Source organism: Bombus fervidus, chromosome 15 (genome assembly GCF_041682495.2).
Source record: "Bombus fervidus isolate BK054 chromosome 15, iyBomFerv1, whole genome shotgun sequence".
Taxonomy (NCBI): Eukaryota; Metazoa; Arthropoda; class Insecta; order Hymenoptera; family Apidae; genus Bombus; species Bombus fervidus.
The window spans coordinates 3,425,986-3,440,447 of record NC_091531.1 but is presented as its reverse complement, the minus strand read 5'-3'; the positions used below and the strand labels follow the sequence as shown (position 1 = coordinate 3,440,447).

General features: G+C 38.8%; 2 protein-coding genes across 3 annotated transcripts in view; one reads left to right on the top strand and one right to left on the bottom strand.

The window, feature by feature from the left end:
* The window catches only part of LOC139995286 (midasin), a 128,902-nt gene that overhangs the window by 33,951 nt on the left and 80,489 nt on the right, over nucleotides 1-14,462 (top strand). The gene's annotated exons all lie outside the window — the stretch shown is intronic.
* The window catches only part of LOC139995314 (uncharacterized), a 52,269-nt gene continuing 40,221 nt past the window's right edge, over nucleotides 2,415-14,462 (bottom strand). The window contains exons 1-3 of one of the 2 annotated variants that reach the window (XM_074112100.1): nucleotides 3,665-3,822; nucleotides 3,333-3,534; nucleotides 2,415-2,821 (exon numbers count right to left, since the gene is read on the bottom strand). In XM_074112100.1, coding sequence (XP_073968201.1) covers nucleotides 2,533-2,821; nucleotides 3,333-3,526 — 483 coding nt within the window. In that variant the 5' untranslated portion in view covers nucleotides 3,527-3,534; nucleotides 3,665-3,822 and the 3' untranslated portion in view covers nucleotides 2,415-2,532. Of the gene's footprint in view, nucleotides 2,822-3,332; nucleotides 3,535-3,664; nucleotides 3,823-14,462 lie in introns of those variants that run through there. The other variant, XM_074112099.1, reaches the window with a different exon arrangement.

The window sequence follows — 14,462 nt, the reverse complement described above, 5'->3', positions numbered from 1 at the left end:
TTAATCACTCGACAATTTGGATATTGAGATATTTGCGAGTATTGCGACTGTTCGCGAAGAAACGCGTCAGCGAGAGGCGTAAATTATCGCTGTTTCGATTAGGATAACAGAGGTAATTCAAATGATTGTAACACTGAATTAATAGGATTAATATGCTACTATTTTTAACAATATTTAAAATTATAATGAACACGTCACAAATGATTTAACGATGGTACAATTAGTTTATTATTATAATTCCACTCGACTTTATGATATTTCTCGACGTATTCGTTTGACTAAGCGATCTGGATTTTATTTCTCTGAACCTCTCGATGCATTCGGTTTGAATCCTTAAATGCTACTGACTGCCCTTCGGTTTTTTCTTTGTCTTCTCTTAGAAACGACCCCCACTACGCTCGGGTCTCGCAGCCGTTCGCGCCTATGATCACGTATGCCACTTTTTTTTGTGTAGATAAAATAACTGACTGAGGGCGAATCGATGTTTCTAGAACTCGCTGCTTGACGACAACTATGCGTTTATCGCTACTTTGTGTATATCTCGACGGTCATGTAAGACGATCTGTCTGCGACACTATAGTACCAAGGGAGAAGGTTAGGAACACGGCCTATAGTAAGCCTCGGGGCATAACAGCGAGTTTGGAAACTCGAAATGTGGAAATTGCAAGCCTTTTGTACTTTTGGTAACGTTTCCACTTTATTCTTTCCTATTTATTCTTTAATAATAATTTGTATTCTTAATTCCTAATTTTTAGAAATTTTTAGCATTCTTAGTCTTTTGTTACGTTTCTAGTGATGCACGAAATATCCATCAAACAAAATCAGCAATTTGTGCGAATTTGTGCAAATGCAAAGGAAGGGAGAGATTGAAAGTTTCGTTCAACTACCCAGATATTAATCTAAATTTCAAGCTTCGTTCCAATTATTGGTGGAGATTTGTAAACTCGTTTAAATACTCGTATTAGTAGCGTCCCCTGTGAAGATAACGTAGACCAGAGATTACATGGTTTCCAAGTTTGCACAACTCCTAAACTAGTTTAAAGGATGATGACTCAACGTATGTCGCGTTGCGCTTCGGTCATTAGGAAATCAGCCACGTTGTCAGCGATATTACCAACATATTTTATTAATATCAATTTACCTGCTTTTATTAAATATTCATTTGTAAGGAAAAATAGCTAAATTTAAAAAATTATACAACTTTGAGAATCATAGAACTATAGAGATCGTAGACGATATACAGGCGTTGATCTCTGAAAATCCGTCTATTTTCTGATTTTCCGTTAAAATTCCTCGACTCTAAGAGACAGAAAAAGAGTTTTCAGGCCAAAGGTACTTTTGATGAAAAAAATGTATCCACGCTATAGCGATTTGTCAAGTGTCGATTTCTCCCCCTTGGGGTGAATTTGAACAACCCCAAAAAATATTGCGTAATAAGACTTGTAATTCTTGGAATTTCCCAGTTGGAGATCTCCCTTGTTCGTTTGCAATCGATCGCTTTATCGTTAAACGGTAATTTCTTTTTCGTAGTCATTTAATTCTTTTTGCAATTAATTTTTTAATTTTTAATAACGAACATATATATTTCTTATATCTAAGTAACTCGACTGCTTCGAAATGAAGCGTTGAATTCACAAGTAACCGATACGTACGTTCAAGTAGAATAATTCACAGATTCGGCTACGCTGCGATTGTTTGGCCAACGATACGATCGATGGAGCGTGGGTGCGCGGCGCGTCATCCGATTACCACGGATGATCGTTCTATTGTAAATCTTCCCTCGCTGGAATGTACTTGTCCAACAGAAGTTTCTTCATTACGAGAGCGCGTGCCTTTGCATCGGAATTTCCGCCGGCAATTTCCTACCATCGAACCTCTTTTATCGTTCAACAAATTGCTTCGTAATTACAAGACACCTGTTTTCCTTGCTATCGTTTTCTCCAACGTTTCTTTCTCATCCTCTGTTACTGTATGCTCTTTTCTAGCTTGTAGTTTAACACTTTACCGACCGCTAACGGTTCAACAGCATACGCACGTCCGACCGGCATTCTTTTCGTTCATCACGAACGTTAAGTTTTTCAAATTGGTATAAAACTGTGGAAGCTTACAAAGCAACGCAACTGACGCAACTGAGCAAGGTACCTTAGTACTAAATAACAAATTACTGCTCAAATAATGAGAAAGATTGTCGGCGGGCTCTCGGTCGGTAAGCGTGGATGACAAAAAGCCGATTAATTGGCTATCGGTCGGTAAAGTGTTCTAATCAGGGAAAGTTTGAAAGTGAAATTAACGTTTTCCAGAATTTCGCTACGTTCTTAGCACTTAAGTGCTAATTATCATTCATCGAGATTTAGGAGCTTCGAGTATTCTGCACCTGGCAATTTGAATTGTCCAAATTGTACAACTTTACGTACGATTACGTTCGAATGTAGATTTGCGAATGCAAAATGTAGAAAATGGAAGATCGCAAACTGTGACGTTGTTATTCAAAGCAAACAGTATCCTATGCATAATAATTTAGACGATGTATAGTTAAGCGTGTGCGTAAAAGGGTCGAAGAACACTTGCCTGAGGCGAATCCATGAGCAAAGGAGCCGCTAGGTCTGCCTCCTCGTCGGTTTCCGGGAAAATCGGACTGTCGTTCAGTACTGTCGTCAACATATTCACCGTCGAGACTGTCACCAGCAGCAGAAACGCTGTCTCCACCAGGGAACACTTGGTCATCGGCTGACAGTTGAGTATGCTCGATCCGAGGGGCAATAAAATCGCAGCTCGAGCGCAATCCACCATCGCTTGGTGGAACAGCAACCCCTGTGACCATCTGAAACGCATGAAACATTTTCGTCTCCTCTGTTTTTCCCACATCGACTAGACGTACGTTTATTAACATCGATATTCAACCTGTCGCTGTCCCTACATTTGCACAAGTGGCAGCAAATATCAGCGTCCAAATATTAATTTGTCGAGATGATGAACTCCCGCAGGAAGCAATTGCTGGTGTATTTTCAAGCTACGACGAATGCTGCACATTCTCGTAGAGTAAACAGCACAAATCATCTTCTCCAATGCAAAGCAACAAATTACACAGATAACGTCATCCAAATATTAATATTAGCAACCACGGTGTATCACGCGCGCCTCTTTCCTTCTTTGTAAACATTGCTTAATTACAAAAGAGAGAACGTTTTTCTCCACTCAACGCGTGGCAACTTGATGACGGAGCTGCACCTCGACCGCGCGTTCTTTCCTCGTTAAACGTCTGTTTTGTTGCGCGAGTAAACGTATTTTCATCAAGTTTTTAGAAAGTTTGCTCTTAGCGTTATCGGATTTACCTGCGCAACTGGCGTTTGGCCAGGATCAGCGCCATCAGCAGGAAGTTGGCGCCCATGCCGAGGGCGCCGAGGCTGAAGATGAGAGTGGCCTCGGTTGCACCACCTGGATGACACTGGAACACCTTGGTCGCGTTCGACGACCCGTTTCCCGACGCGCCGATGCCGAATCTTAGATTGGCCCCGATCATCGCCATCAGTTAACCTGTTTCACGAATTTTCAGTAAGCAGAGCTAGCAATTGTTCAGATTTGATTTTTCTTAGAAGCTGAAGAAAACTGTAAATTTGAGAAAATTATCGCAAGTTGTGCAAGAAGAATATGAGAATTCACGCACCCAATGATTCCGAATTCCACCAACTACTAATATCCTATGCGATCAGGGATTAGTTTATTTGCGCATGATTAATACGATTGAAAGTAATTAAATTTGCTTCGCATGGATGATAGCGATGCGAACGTAAGCTGACGTGTGATGTGGTTGCGGCTGTGCAATCATCGAGAAGCGTAAACAGAATAATTAGAGAGCAGGTACAGCCAATCTCTGCGTTGTAATAATTTACAGTATTTGAATTCCATCGCAACGACACGTTCTCCTTCTCCTATAAATATTTATATCGTACAATAGCAATGGATTTACTTGTATAAATCATTATGAATTATTTATTACGACGTGCACTTGCTCAGCCAACATCACTTTTAACGCCGCGTCTAAACAAACGTGTCGCCTTCTTCGCACGTGTTTCCACGACACCGTAAAAGTTTCGTTAACACGTGATGGTCGCCGCGTCACCCATATCTATGTGACGGGAATGCTTCCGTGGGGGTCCCGCAACCCAAATATGGGTGACGCTCTTCTTGTTCCAGTTAATTAAATATAGCATATTATATATAGGATATAGAACATAAAAATATTAAAAACACATTATACCATACTTTTTATTAATTTATATTCTGGATAAAATATTACATTATGCCGTCTTATGGTATTTGTTAAAACATTGCAAACACTTCTAACAATATGTTTTAATTCTTTTTACGTTTTCCCTCGCTTTTTGGCGTGCGACAATTTGCCTCTTCTTCTCGTAACACAGGGTGCACATCATTCTTATAAGTTTGCCCTGCTGATTCTTACGAATCTCCAAATCGTGGGACGTCTTCTTCGTTTTCTTCCGATGGTTGTCAGGCGCAGTATTTTCTGAGGACACATCGCACCATTCGGAAACGAGAATTTCCCGGAATTTTCTTATCTGTATTTTTTTGTTTGTGGCTGTTTGGTATACAATATGAGCATTTACTATAGTTGTTCCTAAGAGTAAATGTAGTGCTAATTTCGGATACCACTCGATGCCTTTCCGTATCCTAGTGGCATATGAGACCATCTGGCCACTTCTGTCGATACCAGTTTTTCCATTATTCTATTTCTTTTATTTATTTTCACGCTGTTTAGTGAACATTTTCAGGATGAGGAACTCACTGATGTGCGTCTCACAAGAAGTATGCTTCTCGACTATGACTAATGAAAGATCTGGAATGATCTGCCATGAGATTCCTCGGAAACTTAGCCGAATTACGCTGGGCGACCAACGCGTTAAACTTTTACAGTGGAAGAATTTGGTATTTTGAAATTTGCAGTCGCGTCGTTGCTCTATTCGGTCAGCGATATCATCGCAGGATTAAGTCAATTATTCATCTTCTCTTCACGTAGCAATCGCTTTTTCAGAAATTCCTGACGGAAGCTGTAGTCGACATCCGACATCTATTCGAAGACGAGAACACGTCAAGTTGCACGGCAGTCGCGCTTAGTGTTACATATTCAACGATTCAGCCTTTAAACTTCGTTGTACCGTGCTCTGTACAAGGAAATTCTTGCTGAAACGTGGTTCGCTGTTACGATAGAACCGCATGTTTCATTCGAAGACTAACTTTCCTAGGAAAGTCAATACTTTCTGAAAAATAAGACAAACGTTTGGAAGTAGAATGAATGAAATATAATAAAATAATAATAAGTTTGTAGAATTCCCATGTTCCAAGAAGTCGAAAGATTCTCAGTTTCTGAGGACCTGCGACCGTAAAACTCTGAAATCCCAGAAATTCCACGATCTCGAAAATCTCAAATATTCAAATCTCTGTTCTCTCAAGTTTCTAAATTTCAGAGTTTCGTGATTTCAAAAATTCCGTAGGAAAAATCCCTGTAGACCAGATAAACGCCAGTATACGTGTTACATCTTGCAATTTTCTCGTCCTAAAGTCGACGAGAAGACGAAAGCCTAATTAGCCAGTTGAGAGATCCGGAGATCACTTTCGTTGTAACGCGACCATGGCAATGACATAAATGGCCGTAGCAAAGGCATAAACCCAAGGGAGCCTGTCCAACCATAATTTAGGATTGCGGTTCTAGCAAATTAAGGACACGTGCATCGTCCTTGGCCCGAGCACCTGCAGAATTTCCGAGTCATGCGCAAAATCCGGCAAATTGCTCGAGATTCGGCTTTTCACGTCGTCGAATGAATGTTCAACCTGAGGAAGCATTTCTACGAACGAGATTCTTCTTATAATTTTCCCTTGCAACAGACCCATTCCATGTGGTACACGCAGTCATCTCGTAAACCGTATTTATCATGCAAAAAGATGTTTCCATTGAAGAAGCTTACTTTGATGAAATAAGGTGAAATAAGAAAGAATATCATTAATTTCCAACTGCTGCGTGCTTTCTGTACCGCGCCATAAATTACTGTTCAATGTAAAGGTGTTTAAGCTTGCAACAAGGTGTGCACCTTCTCAATGGAAATCAGCGGCTGCGTTAACGACTTGGAAAAGAAGTTTGCCCGCGAACGAAACTTTCTTAAGGTTTCTATTTCTCGCCAAGGCGTGTCTCGGTTACTTTGATTAAATTTCTTGCGCCCTTCTGATCGTTACATTCTCGCAGCTTCTCGTTTGAACGGAAAGAATTTTGCGAGCACAAAGCGCTTCGTATTTGTATCTCGTTCATCTCTCGCGTGATTCACCTCTATGAGCTCTGTAGTGCAGAACAAATTGCGGACAATTTGCAATTATTTTTCATCCCTCCTTTGCTAACTATTGGATAGATGTTAGAATATAATCTTAGAGTTAGGATTAATAATCTGTGGAAGACACAATGTTTATGTTAAAATAATATTCAGTGATATTTATTAAACAGAATTGTAGAACCAAATGTATATAAGCGGGTGATATAATTAACAACGTATGGAAGAATTGTTGATTGTTGGCCAGTTACTCTCAGACTAGACTTAGGATGTGACTCATGATCCCTTAAATATTTTGAACTCCACTCTCTATACAGTAATGAGTATGACCTGTCTTGTTCAAATGCCTGTGTGGGTATCTGTGTAAGAGTGAAATATCGTTGTATTCCAACAATAGACATTAGGCAGTGAGGGAAAATAATTGCGAATCTAGTTGCTTTTATGGCTGAAAATAAACCACGCTACTACTATGACTACTAACATGCTGTTATTATCAATGGTAGTTTCAATAAATCCAGGATTCACCTTCTCGTTGTGAAACGATATTTAACGTTGAAGTGATTACTTCAGGAAAAACTCTACACCTTTTCTTTTGTAATTGACCTGGAGACAGCTGTTACGAAGAGAATAGAATTTAGTGATAAGATCCAAATAAGGAGAGGTGCATAGTGGTCAATTTTCTTTTCAATTACAAGGTCTAGGAACAAAAAAGCTGTAAGTAGATTTCTATTGCTGTTTCTTGTAATCTTCAGATAGAACTACACGCCAAGGTTATTACAAACTTTTTGATTATGTCCTTTGTTATAAATATATGAACGTGCTTTCTATCATATCTTCTTCTTGCTATTACACTGTAATACTGTAAGAGTGAGGATCTGGATCGGCATACGCTATACCTACATTTATTTCAGTATATTTTTCTATTACAAATTCGTCCACTCGTTCCTCTATCAGTCGACCTCGACATTTAGCCACAGAACGCGGTCCAGTGATAAGGCGGAGATAGAATCTCTGTGTTATGTTCGACGAATGTTCGTGGGATTATTACTTCTTCGATAGGTAGCCGGAATGCTTCGATTAACGCGAGTATATTCGCATGCAGCTGCGACCGATGCTCGCTGCCAGATAGCAATTTTTATTTATTCGTCTGCTCGTTCGCGCCTTCCTTTGATTTATTTCTTTCATTCGTTTATTCGCTCGTTCTCTTTTTTCTATTTATATTGTACGTGTTCCATGTTTCGATTGAAAGTACCGAAACGTCTAGATGGTGCCAAATAGTTTAACAAATTGTGTAAAACGTTATACATTTATCGAAAGCTTTTGTCTTCTTTTATTTGGTATTTTACATTATTTATGGCTGAGGATGAATTATGTTATTTATTACAAACTACAAATAATGAATATTTATTACAAAAAGGTTTTGTCTTCTTTTGTTTGGTATTTCACATTATTTATGGTTGAGGATGAATTATGTTATTTATTACAAATTACAAGTAATGAATATTTATTACAAAAAGGTTCTATCTTCTTTTGTTTGGTATTTTACATTATTTATGGCTCAGGATTAATTATGTTATTTATTACAAATTACAAATAATGAATATTTATTACAAAAAGGTTTTGTCTTCTTTTGTTTGGTATTTTACATTATTTATGGGTGAGGATGAATTATGTTATTTATTACAAACTACAAATAATGAATATTTATTACAAAAAGGTTCTGTCTTCTTTTGTTTGGTATTTTACATTATTTATGGCTGAGGATGAATTATATTATTTACTATAAATTACAAATAATGAATATTTATTACAAAAAGGTTTTGTCTTCTTTTGTTTGGTATTTTACATTATTTATGGGTGAGAATGAATTATATTGTTTATTACAAATTACAAATAATGAATATCTATTACAAAAAAGTTCTGTCTTCTTTTGTTTGGTATTTTACATTATTTATGGGTGAGGATGAATTATATTGTTTATTACAAATTACAAATAATGAATATTTATTACAAAAAGGTTTTGTCTTCTTTTGTTTGGTATTTTACATTATTTATGGCTCAGGATTAATTATGTTATTTATTACAAATTTCCTCTTTATTTCGTATATTACATTATTTGTATTACGTTTATGCATTGACAAACTACTTTGTCGATGGAAATTATTTTATTTAATAATTTGTAGGAATCAATGAATTGTTAGGATAAAACATGGAGCGTGGCTACCATGGCAAATAGACGAAACAGAAATAGAAATGCGTAGTTGTCCCGTTGCCGATCATTTCGAGTCGCAGCTTGCAGCTTGCATCGCGAATTTCTCGAAACTTGTGCCATCTGCGAGTTTTCGTCTTTCATGCATAAAAGAAAAATGCATCGCAGCAGCACACGCGGGTCTTTCACCTTCGATATCTCTTTTACGAGTCTATTCTCTGATGCACAGTCTCAACTAGCTTTTACAGCTAGCCATGAAAATTCCCGTATACCAGGATTTTCCTCCTCTTGTCTCTAGAGCTCTTACATCGTCTACCTTCCATCGAGTCTACGACAAACAAATCCTTACACCAGCTACACAGGAAAAGTATCCGTACACACGCTGCTGCGTCCAATGAAGCGCCTCTTCACCAGATTCCACCTTTCATTTTCGCAATGTTAAATTTTCATATCATTAACTTTTCGCATAATAATAGAATCATAGATCGTTTTCGAACGTTAGATCATTTTCCTCGTATTGAAGGAGCATGTTTGAATGACCGTGAACTCATCAAGTTGTGTCATATTCCTTCCTTTTTATCATATTCTGTATTCTTAAAATTCTCACGATCGTTCTATAAGTCCTGTAGCGGCATTGAACAGCAAAACTTTCCAATGGATTCTGTCCCATGGCTTGCTACACAAAGACCCTATCCTTCGCTAGGCGACGGCAGCGCTGTGGTTAGCGTAACTAGTTACAAACGTTCAATACCCAAGTTCGAATCCCGGCATTCACAGTTCGGTTTTTTATATAATTGCTAACTGAGAAAAGGCAACCTGAATGAAGACAAAAATCTGATACACCAACAGTACCTATCCACGACTATCCACCTCACCACCTAAGGTGTTGAAGTAAAATTGTTCGTAGCTCATCTGATGGGAAACTTATGGAATGACGTTTTATTAGAATCTTAGGTGTCTGAAGAGATACCTTCTCATCGTCTTCCGTTCGGTTTAGTTTGGCATCTAAGGTGCATGTTCAAATGACTATGAACTCATCAAGTGCCACATTTGTATCATATTCCGTCGGTTTTATCATATTCTGTATTAATATTCTTAAAATTCTCACCATCGGTTCTATAAGTCCTAAGGTGTTGAAGTTAAAGTTGTTCGTGGCACATTTGATGGCAAACTTATGGAATGACGTTTTATTAGAATCTTAGGTGTTTGAAGAGCTACCTTTCTCATCGTCCTCCGTTCGTTTGGTTTGACTTCTAAGGAGCCCATTGTTGCATTCCGGATGATGGGGATTTAACAACGAAATTAGGGGATTTATTCAAAGGTACGGAAATTCTCCTTGGACAATTCTCCATGGAGAAGTGGTTCTTGTAGCCTGGTGGTGAGGGATGAGGACCTGGTGAGGAAGAATGACAGGAAAAACAGTGTCAATGTTCGGGATGATCTAGGAAGGAGAAACAAACAGAGATTAGGCTGCTTGTTGCGGCACAAGTCTATGATGTTTGTTGCGGTATGAATAAGGAGCTGGTCATCCAACAGCATATTTTTTCGTCCCCAAATTGTGTAAATTTACATTTTTTTAATTGTATAAAAAACGCGTACATCGTATTTAATAATCAGGAGAATTCCTCGTCAGTAAACTGACCATAAGTCTCTCTGTTTCCTTTGAAGAAGTTTGAAGAAATTTTATACACCATCATGTAAATCACGTTTAGATTTTTGACAAACTAGATTTTCCAAGGTTATCTTGTATCATTAGATTTTTACATTCATTTTCAGACACCTTGTACGTTTCAGATGAGATTTTCGTAGAAGGATGACGATGGAAATGGAGTGCATCTCGTAGATCGACTGCTTTATTCGATAACCGCATAATTGAATGGATACTGTCGTATGGCTTCCATAATTTTAGAATGATGGTGAATGAATTTAAGCCCTTCTAGTGCCCTTCAGACGTTTTATAAAGCCACCTTGTCGTAGAAATGAATAAAAGAAGAGGATAAAAGTGGGATCTAATAATTTCTATTCACAGGAAATTCGATTTCTATTTTTACACGATGATTCCTGCGTTTCTATTGCTCTGTTAGATTAAAGAGATTATTATTTCCTGTGAAAAAAATTATCGCGCTGTTCAAACAGAAGTTTTTAATGTTTTAACTAATCAAATGTTATAAATAATAAAAGATGATATGACAGCGGGAACAGGGAACGATAAACAATGAACGGTGAAGGGGAAAGGGAAATAAATTACGGATGACGATAAATGATGCGGATGGAGGAGGGGCGCGTTAATTTTTGAAAATTTATTTCTCATGCGCGATTCACGATTTCGCAGTTGAAATTGAATTTCACTGGAATTTACATGTCAATAATGTTCACTGTGTATATAACCCTGTTATATTCGTGTTTTTAAACATATACATGTATCGTGTACATCATAATACACTGTATATTTAATACTATCTATCGTAGATTTATCGTTTAATTGTCCATCAGCTAACAACAATTACGCTCTTCCATTTCATGTTAATGCGATTGCAGAATTTTGCTATCTAAGAACTGTAGAATTATTATTGGGTTGGCAATAATAATTATCATTGGGTGATACTGACAAAACGCGCAATCACTTAGTTGCCAACCCAATAAAATTCTCGAATCTTGCGATTTTTGAAACTTCGAATCTTGCGATTTTTGAAACTTCGAATCTTGAAATATTCTCATAATGACAAGTTCTACTGTAATTAGATGCATATACCGTAATTAATTAGTATGTAAATGTCGTATTAAACGCAGTGGTGTGTCAATAGCTTGCGCAGCCATTGTATACATGGCATGTCTCGTTTAACAAAAGAATTCCTGGTGCTTTGAACGCTTTGAAAAACATTGACGAACTTAGCTTATTTGAGAGCTGGTTGTAACCGCGAGAAAGGAAGAAATTTCCGCTTGGCGAGGGGAAGAAAATTCCCGGTTTATATAGGGCGTTTTTTTCGCCGTGGAAAAGGGCAAGAAAGCGGCGAGCCAGGAAGAGGAATTCCGTGGAAAGTAAAGTGGGAAGTTTAAAATGGCACTTGGCCGGCGAAAGTGGGCTGCTCTCTTTAAAATTTTAAATAGCTCCAGTTCCGTCAGTTCCTTTGCCGAAATAGACAATGAACCTTTCCCTCGGCTTCACCACGCCCTCTTTTCGATTCATCGAATGTCACCGTCTAATTTTGAATCACCGCCGTGTCCAAAATTTATACAGCTTACTCGTATTAATATTCGCAAGCATGCAATCTCCGAGTGAATCAAATTGCAACCTCGTGAAGAATTTTACTTTCCTACCTATACACAGTGGCTGCCAAAAGCGTTCCTACGCTATTCTATGTATCACGGTATTCGTGCGCGGATTAATTAGGTCAAATTAAGATTCGTATCATTTTTCAATTTTTAACACGTTGAATGCCACGTCAGTTTTACAAGCTTTGACCGTGACGCCACGATGAATTTTTTATTATCCGATACATATAATGTTGAAATATTAGCTACGAGAGATATACTACGGTGTATAATCATCGTTAATGAATTTATCTCACCGAGGTCACCGGTGACCCCCATGGCGCTGTACTGCAATTTCGCTTGATTCACTTATTTTTTGCGATTATCAATTATCTCATATTGTTTCTTCGCGTTGCTAAATAACTGTCCTATGTTGTTACGTCTCGGCATACACCATAAACCATAATCTGTTCCCTCGGTCATACTTATGCGAACCCGCAATAATTCTAAAGAACCGTTACAAGATTTAGCATTTTTTACTTTACTGTCAAGCCCCTTAATTGCCATCAGACGTCTTTCAAGTCGAAACGTTTCTTACGGTTATTCTTCGTTAATGTAAAACACGAGAAAAGCGGGTTTTTCCCATGTTCGACAGCCACTGGTAGGGGGCGCAAATAATAGATTTATATTTCATGTATAAATAAAACTATTTTTCTATGTTTTATACTGCGTTAATTTCGTCACACCATTATGGTAACAACGGTAATAATACCAAATTTATAACTATTGACATTTGTTCAAATTATGTATTTCTACTAGTCTTGGTGCGCCGGTCACCCGTGACCCCTACGGCGCCACGGCCAAGTCGAGTGCCGGTCACCGGTGACCCCCACGGCACCACGACTAGGTTGATTGCCGGTCACCGGTGACACCGCACAGCGCCGTGACCAGGTTGTGTGCCGGTCACCGGTGACCCCCACGGCACCGCGATCAAGCTGAGTGTCGGTCACCGGCGACCCCCACGGCGCAGCGGCCAAGTCGGGTGCCGGTCACCGGTGACCCCCACGGCGCCACGAGTAGGTTGATTGCCGGTCACCGGTGACACCGCATAGCGCCGTGACCAGGTTGAGTGCCGGTCACCGGTGACCCCCACGGCGCCGCGGCCAAGTCGAGTGCCGGTCACCGGTGACCCCCACGGCCGAGTTGAGTGTCGGTCACCGGTGACCCCCATGGCATTCAACGTGTTGAATAGGTTTCATATCATTTGGAAGCGAAGTGAAATATTCGAAGACTTATTATCCGGATGTTCTATTGTCCGAACGTTTCGCTACATAAACCTTGTGTTAACCGAACTTTTCGCTACATAAACCTTGTGTTAACCGAACCATACCTCTCGTTTACGTATCTTTTATCGTTGGATGTCCTTTCTATAATTTCGTATGTTTCTCATTACTTGAATAGCAAGTTGGTAGAACACTTGGATCATGAGCAAGTTACGAACGCCAGCTGTAATGAAGGACTAATCGGTATGTGACAGCTATTAGTATAGTTTATGTCATGCAAATGTATGCATTGTTATCAGGGGCTGGTAATTCGAAACTACACATCGGATACACATAGATGGATAAAATGTAGATCTGTCTTATCAATATTAATAGGATGCGGCGATGCAGATGTGGCCAAGTGACAGGAGCAAATGCATAGAATAGACAAATACGTGGAAAAGTTTACCGAATGACAATGATATGGGGGCTCGTAAAATAAACGACGAGCAGAAGTTTCTGCATTTGGAACGTGGGAACGCGTAGTTGCAAATGCTTCGTTGCATCTGACTGATTTTATGACCTTCGTGTGTTATTACCGAATGTGTCGCTGATATTCGTACGGGGAGAACATTTCTAACGATAGCTGGTAAAATTGCACGGGTTAAGCGTCGGTTTACTTAGAACGCGAAATATACTTGGTGAACTTTTTATACGCGCACTTGTTTTCCTGTAGTTTACATGGGCGTGCATCAGATTTCGATTTAGATTCGATAGAACCGTTTTGCCAGATAGGAAGTCACGTTCGTGGAGAAAATAGCGAATGTAATCTGCAAGATTTGTGATGCTATCGTGAAAAGAAATAATATTTTGCGGTAGTGAAATTTTGTTTCTCAAAATTTTCTTCGTTCTTCCATCATTCTTCGAATGTATTAATATTAATTTCATATTAAAATATTACTATCTCATGAATCTAAATAATGAATAATCTTCATATTAAAATATGAATAATTTTCACATTAAAACGTAACACGCGAAAAGCAAACGGTCAATGGTTTAAATTCGCTGTATTCCTTTACATAAAGTGGAATAACCTCGGAGAGAGGATCGATGAGAATAATTAAAACTTGAAACGCTTTGTAATTGGAGCAACAACCCAAAGATACCCTGTTAATTAAAAAGTAAACTCGATTCTCATCCATTTAGAGCGGATCTTAAAAATACACGCGTACACACGTTTAACTTCTGGCGGACGAATGAAAATTGGATTGGCTGCGACAAGAAATCGGTTTAAACCGGTACCTCTGTACGATCGCGATTTCTGGCCATGTTCCAGCTTCCAGCCAGTACTTTTTGCCCAGAAAAATCCAAACAGATGCTGCAGCTTCTCTAAATTTAGTAGTT